A 13,026-nucleotide genomic window follows, 5' to 3' on the forward strand; every position below is an offset into this window, starting at 1 on the left:
TTTTTTAATTGTTTCCCTTCTACGTGACTTTACCGAAAGAACCAAGAATATGAATCCTTGTAGTCACGAAAGCTTTAAATCAAAACATTCAAGAGCTGTTTAAAAGTGCCCTGACCCTTCCTGTGTTGACCCGGGGGAAACCACCAGTTGCGCCCCATACATCGATCTAATATGCACACACCCAGCGTGCAATGCAAAGTTTGTAACCTCATCCCTTCCTACTCCATCCCACCCCTCCCCCATCTGTCTGTTGACCGAAAAGGATGCGTTGCCACTGGGCATACACCTCGGTAAGGTCAGAGGAAGAGTTGGTCAGTAAGTAAATGTAAGCAATGTTGTTAATAAATAAATAAATCCACGCAACTTTGATGAAAGAAAAATGTTAAGGGAAAGTGATTTAAGACTATCGTTATCATCAGCCATGATGTATCCACTTCTGGATGAAGGCTTCCCAAATGTAGTTGCCATGCCTCATCACCTCGTGATCCATCGCGCTTTTGAACTCAGGAGTTTGAATGGTAATCTTGCTCCATAATATATGTTTTTTGGGTTAGATCGCGTAAATATATAAATGTGTCGTTAAAACCCGCCACCACCCGACACAGCCAACTAGTAAGGGTTGTCACGTAAACAGAACATGCCAATTTGTCACTAGTATAGCACACCGGTGTGTTGGAGAGCCAAGCCACAACATTTACAAACTTAGTACGACGTTTCGCCAGTAATTACAACTAGCTTCATCAGGCGACAGACAGATTTGTGGAGATGTCCACCTGTTTCGTTCCTTATATAGAGGCGTAGATGTGGTAACCACGCTTCTGCGCTCTTGCACCACGTTTCGGGGGGGTGGGGGGAGATTAATGAGTCAACGTACGTTATGCATGCGCATTGTGCAAGCCATTTTATGTTGTCCTTCCTGTCCATTGTGTGTATTAAAATAGCCGTACCAACGGTAATCCCTGTTGAAGTATGGTGCCCTTCATAGACATGCATTTAAACAATGTATTATTTGATTAATCGCTTCCACATTTATATATTTACGCGATCTAACCCAAAAACTTTATTATGGATGGTATTGGTCGCGAAAGCCTATGTAGTAATTTTGCTGTTTGCTATTAAAACCTGCGCAGCCTATTGTGTATGAGCAAGGCGAGTTATGTCAGCTGGTTCCAGTCATTGGTTATTCTACCACCATGTTGGTCAGTGTCGGTTGCTGAATACATGGAAGCATAGAAGTACAGTAACGTATATTCTGCTGCAATGCCCTTTGCTATCAACCACGTGTCTCTGCAGCCATTGCCTGTAACGCCTGCTGAACATTGGCAGTCGCTCAACCAAGCGCTATCCAGGCTCAACCTGCTTAACTTTCGAGATCTGCGATTTGTCGCATTCCAGATGATATGTTCATAGGCGTTGGTGGTCAGTCAAATGAATGGCAGAGTTTCTAATCGCGCGGATGAGTGCATGCGCCCGTTACAGACTCTTCACGATTCAACACGTCCTGACATTACGATGTACCCCCGATATGCACCCAAGTGACCCTCGCTCTGCACGGATTCGCAGCTGCCCGACATTTATTTTACGATCATATTTTTTGGGGGGGGAAAGCGCCGCAGGTGTGGGTCGCAGCCGCGCACTGGCTTGAGGAGCGAGGGTTTCGGGTAAGGCAGTGGCGGCGTGGTCACGGTCCGGGCACCTGGGTTGTCCCGCACTCCGTACGCCGCGCCACAAGCTCCACGTGGCCTCTGCGCGGAACGTGCCTCGCGCTGATTGGCTGTGGACGCGGAGTCGTCGACGCGTGGGAAGCAATGCCACGTGCTCTCGTACTCAACAATGGGGAGCGCGGACGACCGCCTCGCTTCTCGAACCTTCCTTCCCTTTGTCTCGGAAACGTTTCGGTTTACGCAACATTCTGCCTGAAACAAGATTTGCAGCGCACAGTCTGCTCGAGCCACTGGGAGAAATGCTTGGTCGCGTCTTGGCCACATGAAAGTGAAATGAACGCACGCGTAAGATACATCGAAACCAAAACGTTTTCGAGATGAAGGCGGGGAGCACGTGGCATTGTTTCCCACGCTCAGCCTACACCTACGTCGTATTGTTCCTAACTAGCAGGCCATATTGGTGAGTACAATGCTCGTGTATAGTTTTACGATGCATAACTTTACAGTAATTAATGTCCTTGTTTGAGTTTTGTACGTGCATTAGTGAGAGCGGGGGTTGAAAATACTGGGTCGAGGGAGAGGGTCTAGAACATAGGGACCGTCCATAAATGACGTCGCGCGATTTTGGACGATTTTTGACCCCCCCCCCCTTCGTCACACGGCGTCACAAAAAATCAGACCCCCCTTCAAATATGACGTCACAAAGCTCTGCCCCCCCCCCCCCAAATATATCATGCTTCAAATCGCGTTAAACTATTGTCATTGTAGTGCGCATTTAATGTGGCGGTGCACTCTGATGTTGTAGGAGAAAATATTTATTAAAAAGTATATTTAATTAAGTAGAACGTGTTGTCTACATTTATTTAAAATTGCGCATTTTGATGTGACATCACATTTCTCACCCCCCCCCCCTTCGTCACACTTTGTCACAAATGTCTGACCCCCCCCCAGGTGCGTGACGTCATTTATGGACGGCCCCATAGCCAACGGCGGAGCCAGGATTTTCAGGTAGGGGGGGCAACTCCTCCAGCAATGAAAAATGATAGAGGAGTTGTTAGTAAGTGTGTATTTAGTGTACTTTTTTCTGTCTACACTCGTTTTTTGTCGTTCTTATGTTCTGTTCTGTCTGTGTGTCTCCGTTCCTTTTGTTTTATGTTTTGTCTTTCTTTGGAATTTTTGACCGACTCTCTGTGTTGTATTACATAACATTTCGATATTTTGCTAGGTTATGTAATTTAGTGTGTTCTTTCTCCCTCTCTCCTAATGTTCAATCTTGCTTACTTTACTACGCGTTTTCCGCACTCATTGACATGTTAATTTTTTACGCGTTTTCCGCACTCATTTAGATGTTAATTTTTTATCTAACCCCCTCCATCTCTCTGCCCCCGCCCCCTCTGCCTATTTAAGGCCACTCAACAGAGAAGATCTCCCTCTCTGTACCTGTGTTACTCTCTCTCTATGTATCTTGGTGATATCTGTCTGCTTATATGTCTGTCTATAGTTTTTCTGGTTAGAATTTTTTGTTGCTATTTCATTTATACCTGATGATGATTGCTTGTGTTGCAATCGAAACGTCGTGATTTTTATTTTTATTTTATTTTACTTTTATTAATTTTAATTTTTTACCTACGTGACTTTACCGAAAAAACCTAAGAATATGAATCCTTGCAGTCACGAAAGCTTCAAATCTAGAAAAGGACTTGTCCCTTGCTTTTCTATTTGACGCGTGTGCGGCGATGGCACAGCCATCGATCGAGGGTCGAATTCGAACCACGTTGTGTGATCGGCATCGCGCTCGCTGAAGGTGAATGCCTTCAGCGAAGTCGTGTCCTGTATACACAACTGCGCACAATTCTGTGAATCACTTATAACTGCTTTGCCGTTACTTATTGCCAATTATGGACTCAGAATATTGTCCTATCATCTCATAGAGTCCTTGGAAGGTAATAATATGCTGCACAGTGGCAGTGGGGTCTCAAAATGCCGATTTATTACTAATAAACCCCAATGATCCGATCGAAATTAGGGATTTTGATCGGATCATTGGGGGGGGGGGGGCACGTGCCACCCCACCCCCCACTGGCTCCGCCAGTGAACATAGCCACCCTTGCACTCTGTAAAACTGGGTTCACACAGCATGGCCATTTCCCAGAACACATCCCCCGTGCAGAGCTAGGGTCAGGTGTACATTACAATACACTGCATTGCAATATGTAGTGTGGTGTGAGTGGGTGGGTGGTGTTTGGCTAAGGTGGAGGGTTGAAAGGCTACCATGAGATTAAGACAAAGGGTGGCCAAACCGTGGCTCGCAAGCTACATCCGGCCACGGTGGGGGAAGGGGTGGCGGCGAGTTGGGACACACGCAGCTCGTGTTGAATTTTTAGATATAAACTTCAGTTGAAAGACAAGCGGGGGGAGCGGCACGGTTTAGTCGGGGCCCCGGCGGCCGTGCCAGAGACACGAGTGGAGTGCTCCTGGAGCGCTCCCCGTACGATTCCAAAGGCGCGATTCCACAGCACAGCCCAATGCGAGTGAATGGGGCCGCGTGTCCCGTGGCTCTGGGCCGTGTAGCTCGTGGGGTCAGGAAGTTTGGCCACCCCGTGCCTCTAAGGGGTCACGTTCGTTTCAAATTTATCTCTCTCCTCTGCTCCGGAGGGATCCGCTATGTACTAAAAACGCAGGCGCATGTTAAAGCGGCGTCTACTGCCTACGGACGGACGTCGATTGAATTATAATAATAAAATAAAAATTGTAATTATATTTATGAAGCCTATATTATATAGGACGTTAATGACGCGTTGGTTGCGCCGACAAAGGTGATGGGTTGTTAGAATGCGTTGGTGCGCTGATGTCGCTGGAGTCTGCTGGGCTTCGAGAGCTGCCGCCACTTGCTGGTCAACGCACCTGCGTGGCGAGAACATCGGCGCTGGTTAACTCAATGCAATCACCACGACGGTTTCAAAATCGACAGAGTAAAGGTGTCAAATCTTACAGTGTTTACAGAGCGCCGAAGCTCACGTCGCTTTACATAGGTTAGAAGCGATCGCAAAATTCGAGTGGTTTAGATGACAAAGGGCATGCAAGGTAGCGGAGGGAACGAAAGTGACCGTAGCAGAGGGGCACGTGGGGATCACGAAAGCATACTTGTCAACCCCTTCTCAGTGCTAACCTTATTACAGACCAATTCAGACTTTATTGGTCCCCCCGTGCCGTTATAAATCTTAACGTTCATCCAAGAAAGTCCCATCATAAGGCAGACACACAAACAAATAAGACAAAACAAATGTTGCACGTATTGAAATGGCTGTACGCCATATGGACCTGAAAACGCAATTTCCCTGTGCAAGAATACGGGTAAACCATATGGGTTGACAGGTATGCGAAAGGTCTATAAGGAGGGACGGGACGGAGTGGAGGGGCGAGGCGAGGGAGAAGGAAGGAAAGTAGCCTAGCTACAGAGTGTGCAGGTGGTGCAATTACACCAGGGCCCTCAGTGGGCCACGTGGCCCTGATCATCGAGCTATGAAGAGGCAGGGACGATTGGACAGGAGGTGGCCCCATTTCATTCTGTGCACCAGGGCCCATGCCAGTCAAGCTGTTTTTAGGACCCTTACTCATTCTCCAGTCCTTGCATCTTCCCAGAGGCACATGGTGCCGCCACATCTTTTAACAACGTGCCGAACATCTGGCAAGGGCTAAGTTGCGTCCGATCAGGCCAAATTAACCCACTTGTGCCTGCCAAAAAAAATCAAACAAATAAAATATTCATTCCACTGTTCAGCGTGTAACAAAAAAGATCCCAATTTTGTTGACAAAATAGCCGTTCTGAAAAACCATGCCTCCCAGCATCTCATGTTTCTCCATGTTTATCACCTTCTTTCCCAAGGACAGCCACGGTTTATTTACAACAAAGTAGTACATTGAGTCAATGACTTACGAACACTCGACTTACGAACTTTCAGAGATACGAACAAACCTGTCCAGTTCAACTGCCGTGCAATAGATGGTGGTGGCGGCATCTACATCTGCATAATATGAAGAACCAGTGGCATCTACATCTACATGAGATTATACAACTTTTAAAACCATTCCCCGTGTTTAGTGTACATGTCGTTCAACATGTTTGTAATGGACAGGAGTAAAGTTGGACTCACGAACAAATCGACTTACGAACAGACATCTGGAACCTAACTCGTTCGTAAGTAGAGGATCTCATTGACCCTCATGCAAAGTTTTAACTCGCAACTTTTCCCATTGTGAGCGCAGGGCTTTTAGCACAACACCAATCAGCCGAATAAACATTTTTAATATATATAAATAACATGCAATATTTTGTCAAAGGCCTCCCCATGCCAGGTCAATCATGGGCGGTTGTTTGACCATCATTCACTACATTGGTGGGTGTAGATTCGTGAAAGGAGAGTACCAGGATTGATTCAGATATCAGTCTTGCTGCACTCTCATCTTTGTTTTTGTTATTTTGGTGACCCTTGACACCCTTGCAAATCAGACTACACACTGGCCTCTTTAAACTTTAAGCTGAACTTGAGCTTCCTTGAGCTCATGTTAGCCACGCCGAGAATTAAACTCAGGTCGCCGGGTCCGAGCATAGTACACTCAACACTGCACCTCTTCAGACTAAGTAATGCTTTTAAAATACAGACAACACTATGTTAATTGGTTTACGTGCTATAAAAAGGGCTGTTGCGGAAAAACGTCACCTGTTACATCGCTTTCCTTTTGAGGGCCAGTGTTATTGACGAATCTGTTCATTTCTTGTTAACTGTGTTAATTGATGTTGACGAGCATTGTCCGTTACTCCACACACTTGCTCGTAACAGCAGTGTCAGCCGTGGGCCACCTCCAGATCTCACGGCTCCAACACCACGCTATTGCATCACGCTTACGGTTACCAATCGGCACAGTGGCGTGGTGTGTATGGCGTGGGCCCTGGGACAAGTAAGGACATTGGTGCCCCCTGTAGCCCGGCACCTGGACCCCCCCTGCCCAGAAGCCTTGGTGCAGTTGCACCGCCTACACACACCCAGAGAGCTACATCACTGAATCAGCAGCCCACAAAACCCCACAGGCATGCCTGTTGCTCACAGTCCACCTTGCAGAGGAACTAACTGCATCCAGATTACCTCTCTTGCTATGGCTGTGGCTACGATGCACGTGCTACCTACTCCAGCCACGCAGAAAATGTCCAGTGAGAAATTGGGAAAATTTGTGGTTGTAGATTAACGCCTCGAGCAGACAGCAGCGCAGGAAATTTCACCTCTGGAACTATGCTCCTCGCCTTCATCGTTCTGCACTAAGCAGCGCGGTGAAGTATGGTCTAATAACCCCCATGACCCACGTGGTGTGGGGAAGGCCCTCATCCAGCAGTGGATTAATACAGGTCCACAAAATGCGACACTGTCAAGAGTCGCTGTTAACTCCCAAGGGCAAACGCCCGATTGCAGTTTTGAGTACTGCATTGTTTTCTGTACGACCGCCTCCTGGGTTCACGGAGCTCAACAAAATCTACCACAAAAAATACAAATATTACGTTTTTCACATGAGACAAAGCCACCACCATCGGGTGTGCTGCAAGTAGCCCCATTCAAAGTAGATTTGGGAATCCACTGTGACATGAATTCACAATGGGGGCTAAATCGACATGGGAGCCATCATAAAAGTCCTTTTTCACGCTGTATTGGCTTGACCGTGCATGACACTTTGTCGTACTCTCGCCCGAGCCCTGGATCTACTCGCATCACTGCAGTGATTCGAGCTCAATATGGAGACCCAGGTTGTCAGATGGCCGAGAGTCTCGTCACCAGCAAGGGTCATGTCCCACAGGCTGGTGCAGCCTGTGGGACATCCAGACCGGTTCGGGCACACACGTAAATGGAGCCATATCATGTTTTTAAAAATATATATAAATGTATAGACGTCTGTGCCAATTGCTCCTGCATACGTGCCGATCTAATCGCGTGTGTCGTTGTGATTACCTCTTGTTCAATAGGCAAGTGGCAGTCTGACCCGTTGGCTCTCAATCCGCAAGATCCATAGCACCAAATCCACTCTATTACCTGCCTAATATTGCAGCAACAGTTGTTGAGGGTACAGCCGTCCGTTCCAGAACATTTGCCATGGGGAGGATATTCTTTCTCATTGCTTCCACCCACACAACTTGAAGCATCACAATCACCAGTGCCAATGCATCTCATTCATCACACACCCTTTCCAACCCATTCATCAAAGTATGGAGCAGACATCACTGTCTCCTTAAACTCTGTCACCTGCTGTATATTTGGAGTTTGCATGTTCTCCCCGTGGTCGCATGGATTTTTCTCCGGGTCCTCTGGTTTTCCCTCCACATGTAGAATCACGCGTTTAGAGTGTATGGCTGCTATACATTTCACGTGATAAGCCACTTCGTTGAGATATCATTTGTGGCCAGATCGCTTATGAAAAAGAGCTCTATCGCTCAGTGGGCCCTTACCTGGTAAAATAACAAGTTTAATAAATGTGAAGATATGAGTCCTTGTGCGAAATAAGGCTGAGCTTACCATTGTATCAGACAAGCACATTAGCCTCTTATCCGATTGAAGATATATAGAGTATATTATGTCGTTGATTTGAGATGCGTACGACTTCGGTCAGGGATCATCGGTTGGGCAACTCTGAACTTCAGAACCCAAATGTAACCTCGGTGGAGCGCTGGGCTGCGTCCCTCTCAGTGGAGAGGGAAACCGATCGATGCTTAGAGCCAGCTTTGGTCGGACACAAGGGAACATCGACTGCACTCACTGTCATTGGAGAGATGGGCCGTGGGTTTGCCGGGACCTAACATTATTATTATTGCCGTCATACAAACATCAGCGTGTCAGACTGGATTATTTTAAGGGCCTTTGAAACAAATGCACAAACACACACTACGACACTGTGAGAGTGACTAAGGAATCGGTGCTGTTGTTTGGTCCGTGTTTGCGTTCACAGTCAACATCCACTCACACCCGCTTTCTTTTCTCTTTCCCATGGACTGCGATACTACGTTCACCTGGGGGAAAATATGTGGTCCATAGTCTCATTCCTCATCCATTCACTCGTAAATTTGCCAGTTGCTTGACAGAGATTGACTGGTGGTTGATGGGATAGCAGAGGCAAGAAGTACAAACCTCGAGTTTGAGATATTTTCTACAGCGGAAGTCCGTGTGACCAAGGCTTAATTTCTCACTGATTGCACAATTATTTTCCCCGTCACTAAAATTCTGGGAGGTGGCACGTGACTAGGAGCTACGGCAAGAGCGAGAGGCATACTGGATGTGTGGTGTTGCTGGATTCACGAATCCACTGTGTGTTTAAGTGTTACCCTCTGGTGTGCCTGTGTGGGTTATCTGAATTCTCCAGTTTGCGTTTGCTCCGTGTGTGTACTGTATGTTTAACTTATTTCGAACCGTATGTAGCCAACCGTGCTAATGGGAGGTGTTGCTCATTGATCATCGTTCCCGTTGTGTAATTTTTCCGAAGTTCCCTCGGATTCTAAGTTGCCATTAGCCCTGCTGTGTGGGCAGTCAGTAGGGTCCCTCTGCCGTTGATCTTTCGTTTATTTGTATTTCCTTTTTCTTTACCCTCCCTCTCTTCCTCTATCCCCCCCCTCCCCCCCATGTGTTTTGTATTTTCCGTGCAATTTGAAAGTTCCTTTGAGATGCCGCGGAATTCCAACGATTGAAATAAGTTCTCGCTAAATACTTTAAAGGTACGTGGCACGTGACTAATTAGCCACTGCCATAGGTAGAGGTATGATGGATGTGGTGTACCATATTCTTGGGGTCTTTCGGTAAAGCCACGTAGATAGAAAAAAAAATAATGTCACGACGTTTCGATCGCAACACAAGCAATCGTCATCAGGTGAAAAAAGAGGGGGAAATCTGCTGAGGCAGGCTGTTTATAAAGGTTTAGAGATGGGCGGAGCAGCTAATGTTAATGTAGGAGAGGTCTCCGTACCCGGCAGTAGGTCTACACCAATCAAAGAGCTGTTTACAAAGGTTTATAGATGCGTGTAAATGTAAGCTCGGAGAGAGATAGGAAAGAGCCATCGCCACATGGAGGTGGAAAAGGATGGCAAGCCTCCATTTACTAACACAGCTAACGGTGGCTGTGTTAGTGAATGTAACTCAGAGAGTCGAAAATAACTGCTCATATTGGTAGGTAGGAAGGGAACATCACAGCCAGTTATGACCTAAACTGGGTAATAACGTCCTTCCAATGATTTCTCAGTTTGTACCCATCTTCTCGGTTGAAATTGTGTCTGTTTATTTTTCTGGATGGCTTCATGAACGAATCTTTGCTGATAGCCAGTGGGTTTGCAGAGTACCTTTCGTCTTGGAAAAATCAATTTCGTGTGTGCCCACCGCGTTAAAATAATGTTCAGCCATGGCTGAGGTATTGGTCCTACCGTGTTTCAGATCTGCCTTATGTTCACGAACGCGGTCCGAGACATGTCACTTAGTTTCCCCAGTGTAACTGCTGCCACAGACACAACTTAGTCTGTAGACACCGGGGTATTGCATGTCAGGCATCACATCCTTCACAGATGGGATCAAATCACGAAATTTACATACCGTGTTGAATCGTATCTGGATCTTGTGTTTGTTCATGATTTTGGAAATATTTTTGGTGACCCCTGCTATGTATGTCAAGGTGATGGTTTTGATTGGGTCCTCAGATGGTTATTTCCCAACGGTTGGGGTGATAGCTTTACGGATTGTGTAGTCTGAATATCCATTCTTCTTGAGGGCTTGGTGTACGTGCTCCAGTTCACTGGCTAGGTGGTGATGGTCGGAAATACAACGAGCTCTATGGTGTAGAATTTTGATGAGGGAATTCTTCTGGGATGGATGGTGGTGGGAGTCAGGTTTTAGGTAGGCATCTGTATGGGTGGCTTTCCTGTAGATAGAGTGTCCCATTGAGCCATCAGGTCTCTTTTCGATTAAAACATCCAAGAATGGTAACTTGCCATCCTTTTCCACCTCCATGGTGAATTTGATGGCTGGGTGTATGGAATTGATGTGGTTGAATTTCCACCTCCATGTGGCGATAGCTCTTTCCGAGCACTCTCCGAGCTTACATTTACAAGCAAATTTCTTACATTGACATGCTAATCTCTCACAATACAATGGCCACCCCCACAGCTTCATTTCTGAGTCACCGTTAGCTGTGTTAGTAAATGGCGGATTGCCATCCTTTTCCACCTCCATGTGGTGATGGCTCTTTCCTATCTCTCTCCGAGCTTAGATTTACAAGCATCTAGAAACATTTGTAAACAGCTCTTTGATTGGTGTAGACCTACTGCCGGGTACGGAGACCTCTCCTACATTAACATTAGCTGCCCCGCCCATCTCTAAACCTTTATAAACACCCTGCCTCAGCAGCTTTCCCCCTATTTTTCACCTGATGACGATTGCTTGTGTTGCAATCGAAACTTCATGATATTGTTATTATTTTTATTATTTTTTCTATCTACGTGGCTTTACCGAAAGACCCAAAGAATATTAATTTTTGTGGTGTGCCAGTTACAAATATATTGTCTGGCAGCCAGATCTGGACAAACCCGGCTAAACATCATCCTTGGTTATAGAGCATCATAGTGGATGTCAGCGATGGTAACCGTTGAGCTTTAAGTGGGTAGTGGATGTTGACTGCTGCGGTATAGGTGATGGTAGGTCATGAGATGTATGTATGTTGAACTTCTTTCAAAACTCTGCACAGACGGATTCAAGAATAAATGGCTCTACTACCCACCTTCACCTGGCCACCTCGCAGCACCTGACATTTACATGTAGTCATCTCCCCACCCCGTGTATGTATGTTGAACACTCGTATGTATTTAATGTATGTTGAACTTATTTCGTACCGTATGGAGCCAACCGCGCTAATCGGAGGTGCGAGGACAACAAACTAAACACAAAAAGCAGTTCTAAAGAAATTAGTTTTCAATCCAGATTTAAAAGTGCATAGCTGCAGTGGCTTCCTAATATCGGCAGAGCGTTCCAGAGAGCTGCAGAAGCGCATCTGAAAGCGCGCGATCCAGTGAGCATCTTTGTTCGATAGGTAGCCAAATGCCACTGCGAGGATGAAAATCGCAGGTGCGGAGATGAGGGAAAGTGCACTGTACGTGACGGTGGATATTGAAGTATAGACCACGACGATGGAATAAATGCAAATCCTTACCCTTTAAACAAAAGGCATCATTACGATCATTACGGTCATCATAATAATCATCAACATCAGACTCTCACCCGTGATGGCCCCGGGCACGGCAGGCTGCTTAGTGGTGAAATCGTCGCTGATCCTCCGGCGCCTGCCGAGGCCGTGCGACTGCGACAGCACGCAGTCCACATACACGTCCCAGAACAGCTGCGCCAGCTCCCAGAACATGCTGGCCTGCTGTGGGTCGCCGGACAGACGCAGGCGCACCATGGCATCCCACAGGCCCCCGCCCCCGGGCGCCGGGCGCAGCGCAGCCACCCGAGCACCCCCCAGCTCGCGCATGGCCAGCGACGACAGCTCCCAGCAGCGGGGGTCCAACTTGCCGAGCTGCGACAGCAGATCCGAGCCGAACGGCTCCGCGCGCGCGCCGCTCGCATCCCCGGCCCCCACGCCGGGCCGGACTCTGGCGCCGCACGGCAGCGTGACGAGCGCCAAGAGCAGCAGCAGCAGCGGCGGCAAGAGCAGCAGCAGCCGCGGGCAGTGGGGAACCGTCACGGGCATCTTCTTGCGATACACCTGCCGGCTCGGATGGCAGGGACGGCGAGCGGACCTAAGGTCAACCTTGCCCGGGGTGTTTGTGTGGTGGAGTTCGGATGCGTGGGTGGGGGTGTGTTGGTTCGGTAGGTGAGCGGGTAGTTAGGTGAGTGGGTTGTTACATTGGTGAGTGAGTTGGTGGGTGTGTGAGTGGATGGTTGGGTAGGTGAGTGGCTGAGAGGGTGGCTAAGTGGGTATCGGGTTGAGTGGAGAAGGTATCGTGGTAAAACGGTGGAGAAGCTAAATTTAAGATATGCAGTTGTTGAATATTATAGAGTTGATACATACGGCAAGTGAGATTAAAGAGGTTCAAAGTGAGTACTGCAGAAGAAATATTGGAGGGGAGAGAAAACAGAGGGAGAGACGTTAACATTGCACCCAACTGAGCTACAAGGTCACGTGCCGTGGATGACACGAGCTAAAGACAAGTGTAAAACAACACGTCCGTGAATAATGTTCACGGTGAAGGCACATGTCTGTAACATCGGACGTTGAAGAAAGAAGGACAATATCATTAAGAACCAACCACACTTGAAAAGTCACCAGCAGCTGCATCAACAATCTGACT

The 13,026-nt window shown here is 47.4% G+C and overlaps 1 protein-coding gene across 1 annotated transcript; it reads right to left on the reverse strand.

Annotated features, from left to right (window-relative positions):
• Window positions 1–4,384: 4,384 nt before the first annotated feature.
• LOC144936553 (protein FAM237A-like) lies at window positions 4,385–12,425 on the reverse strand. Its single transcript, XM_078863793.1, has 2 exons — window positions 11,954–12,425; window positions 4,385–4,568 (listed from the first exon to the last, which is right to left on the reverse strand). Exons 1-2 carry the CDS (start codon window positions 12,423–12,425, stop codon window positions 4,492–4,494), a joined length of 549 nt encoding a protein of 182 aa, XP_078719919.1. The 3' UTR covers window positions 4,385–4,491.
• Window positions 12,426–13,026: the final 601 nt, after the last annotated feature.

This window comes from Lampetra fluviatilis, chromosome 1 (assembly GCF_964198595.1).
Source record: "Lampetra fluviatilis chromosome 1, kcLamFluv1.1, whole genome shotgun sequence".
In the NCBI taxonomy this organism is placed as follows: Eukaryota; Metazoa; Chordata; class Hyperoartia; order Petromyzontiformes; family Petromyzontidae; genus Lampetra; species Lampetra fluviatilis.

Bases quoted from the DNA above. Each gene is read 5' to 3' on its own strand.
- LOC144936553 (XM_078863793.1), bottom strand. From the start codon at position 12,425: ATGCCCGTGACGGTTCCCCACTGCCCGCGGCTGCTGCTGCTCTTGCCG. The intron at 4,569-11,953 runs GTGAGAGTCTGA...CTCGCCACGCAG, and splicing joins CGTGCCCGGGGCCATCACGG to GTGCGTTGACCAGCAAGTGG.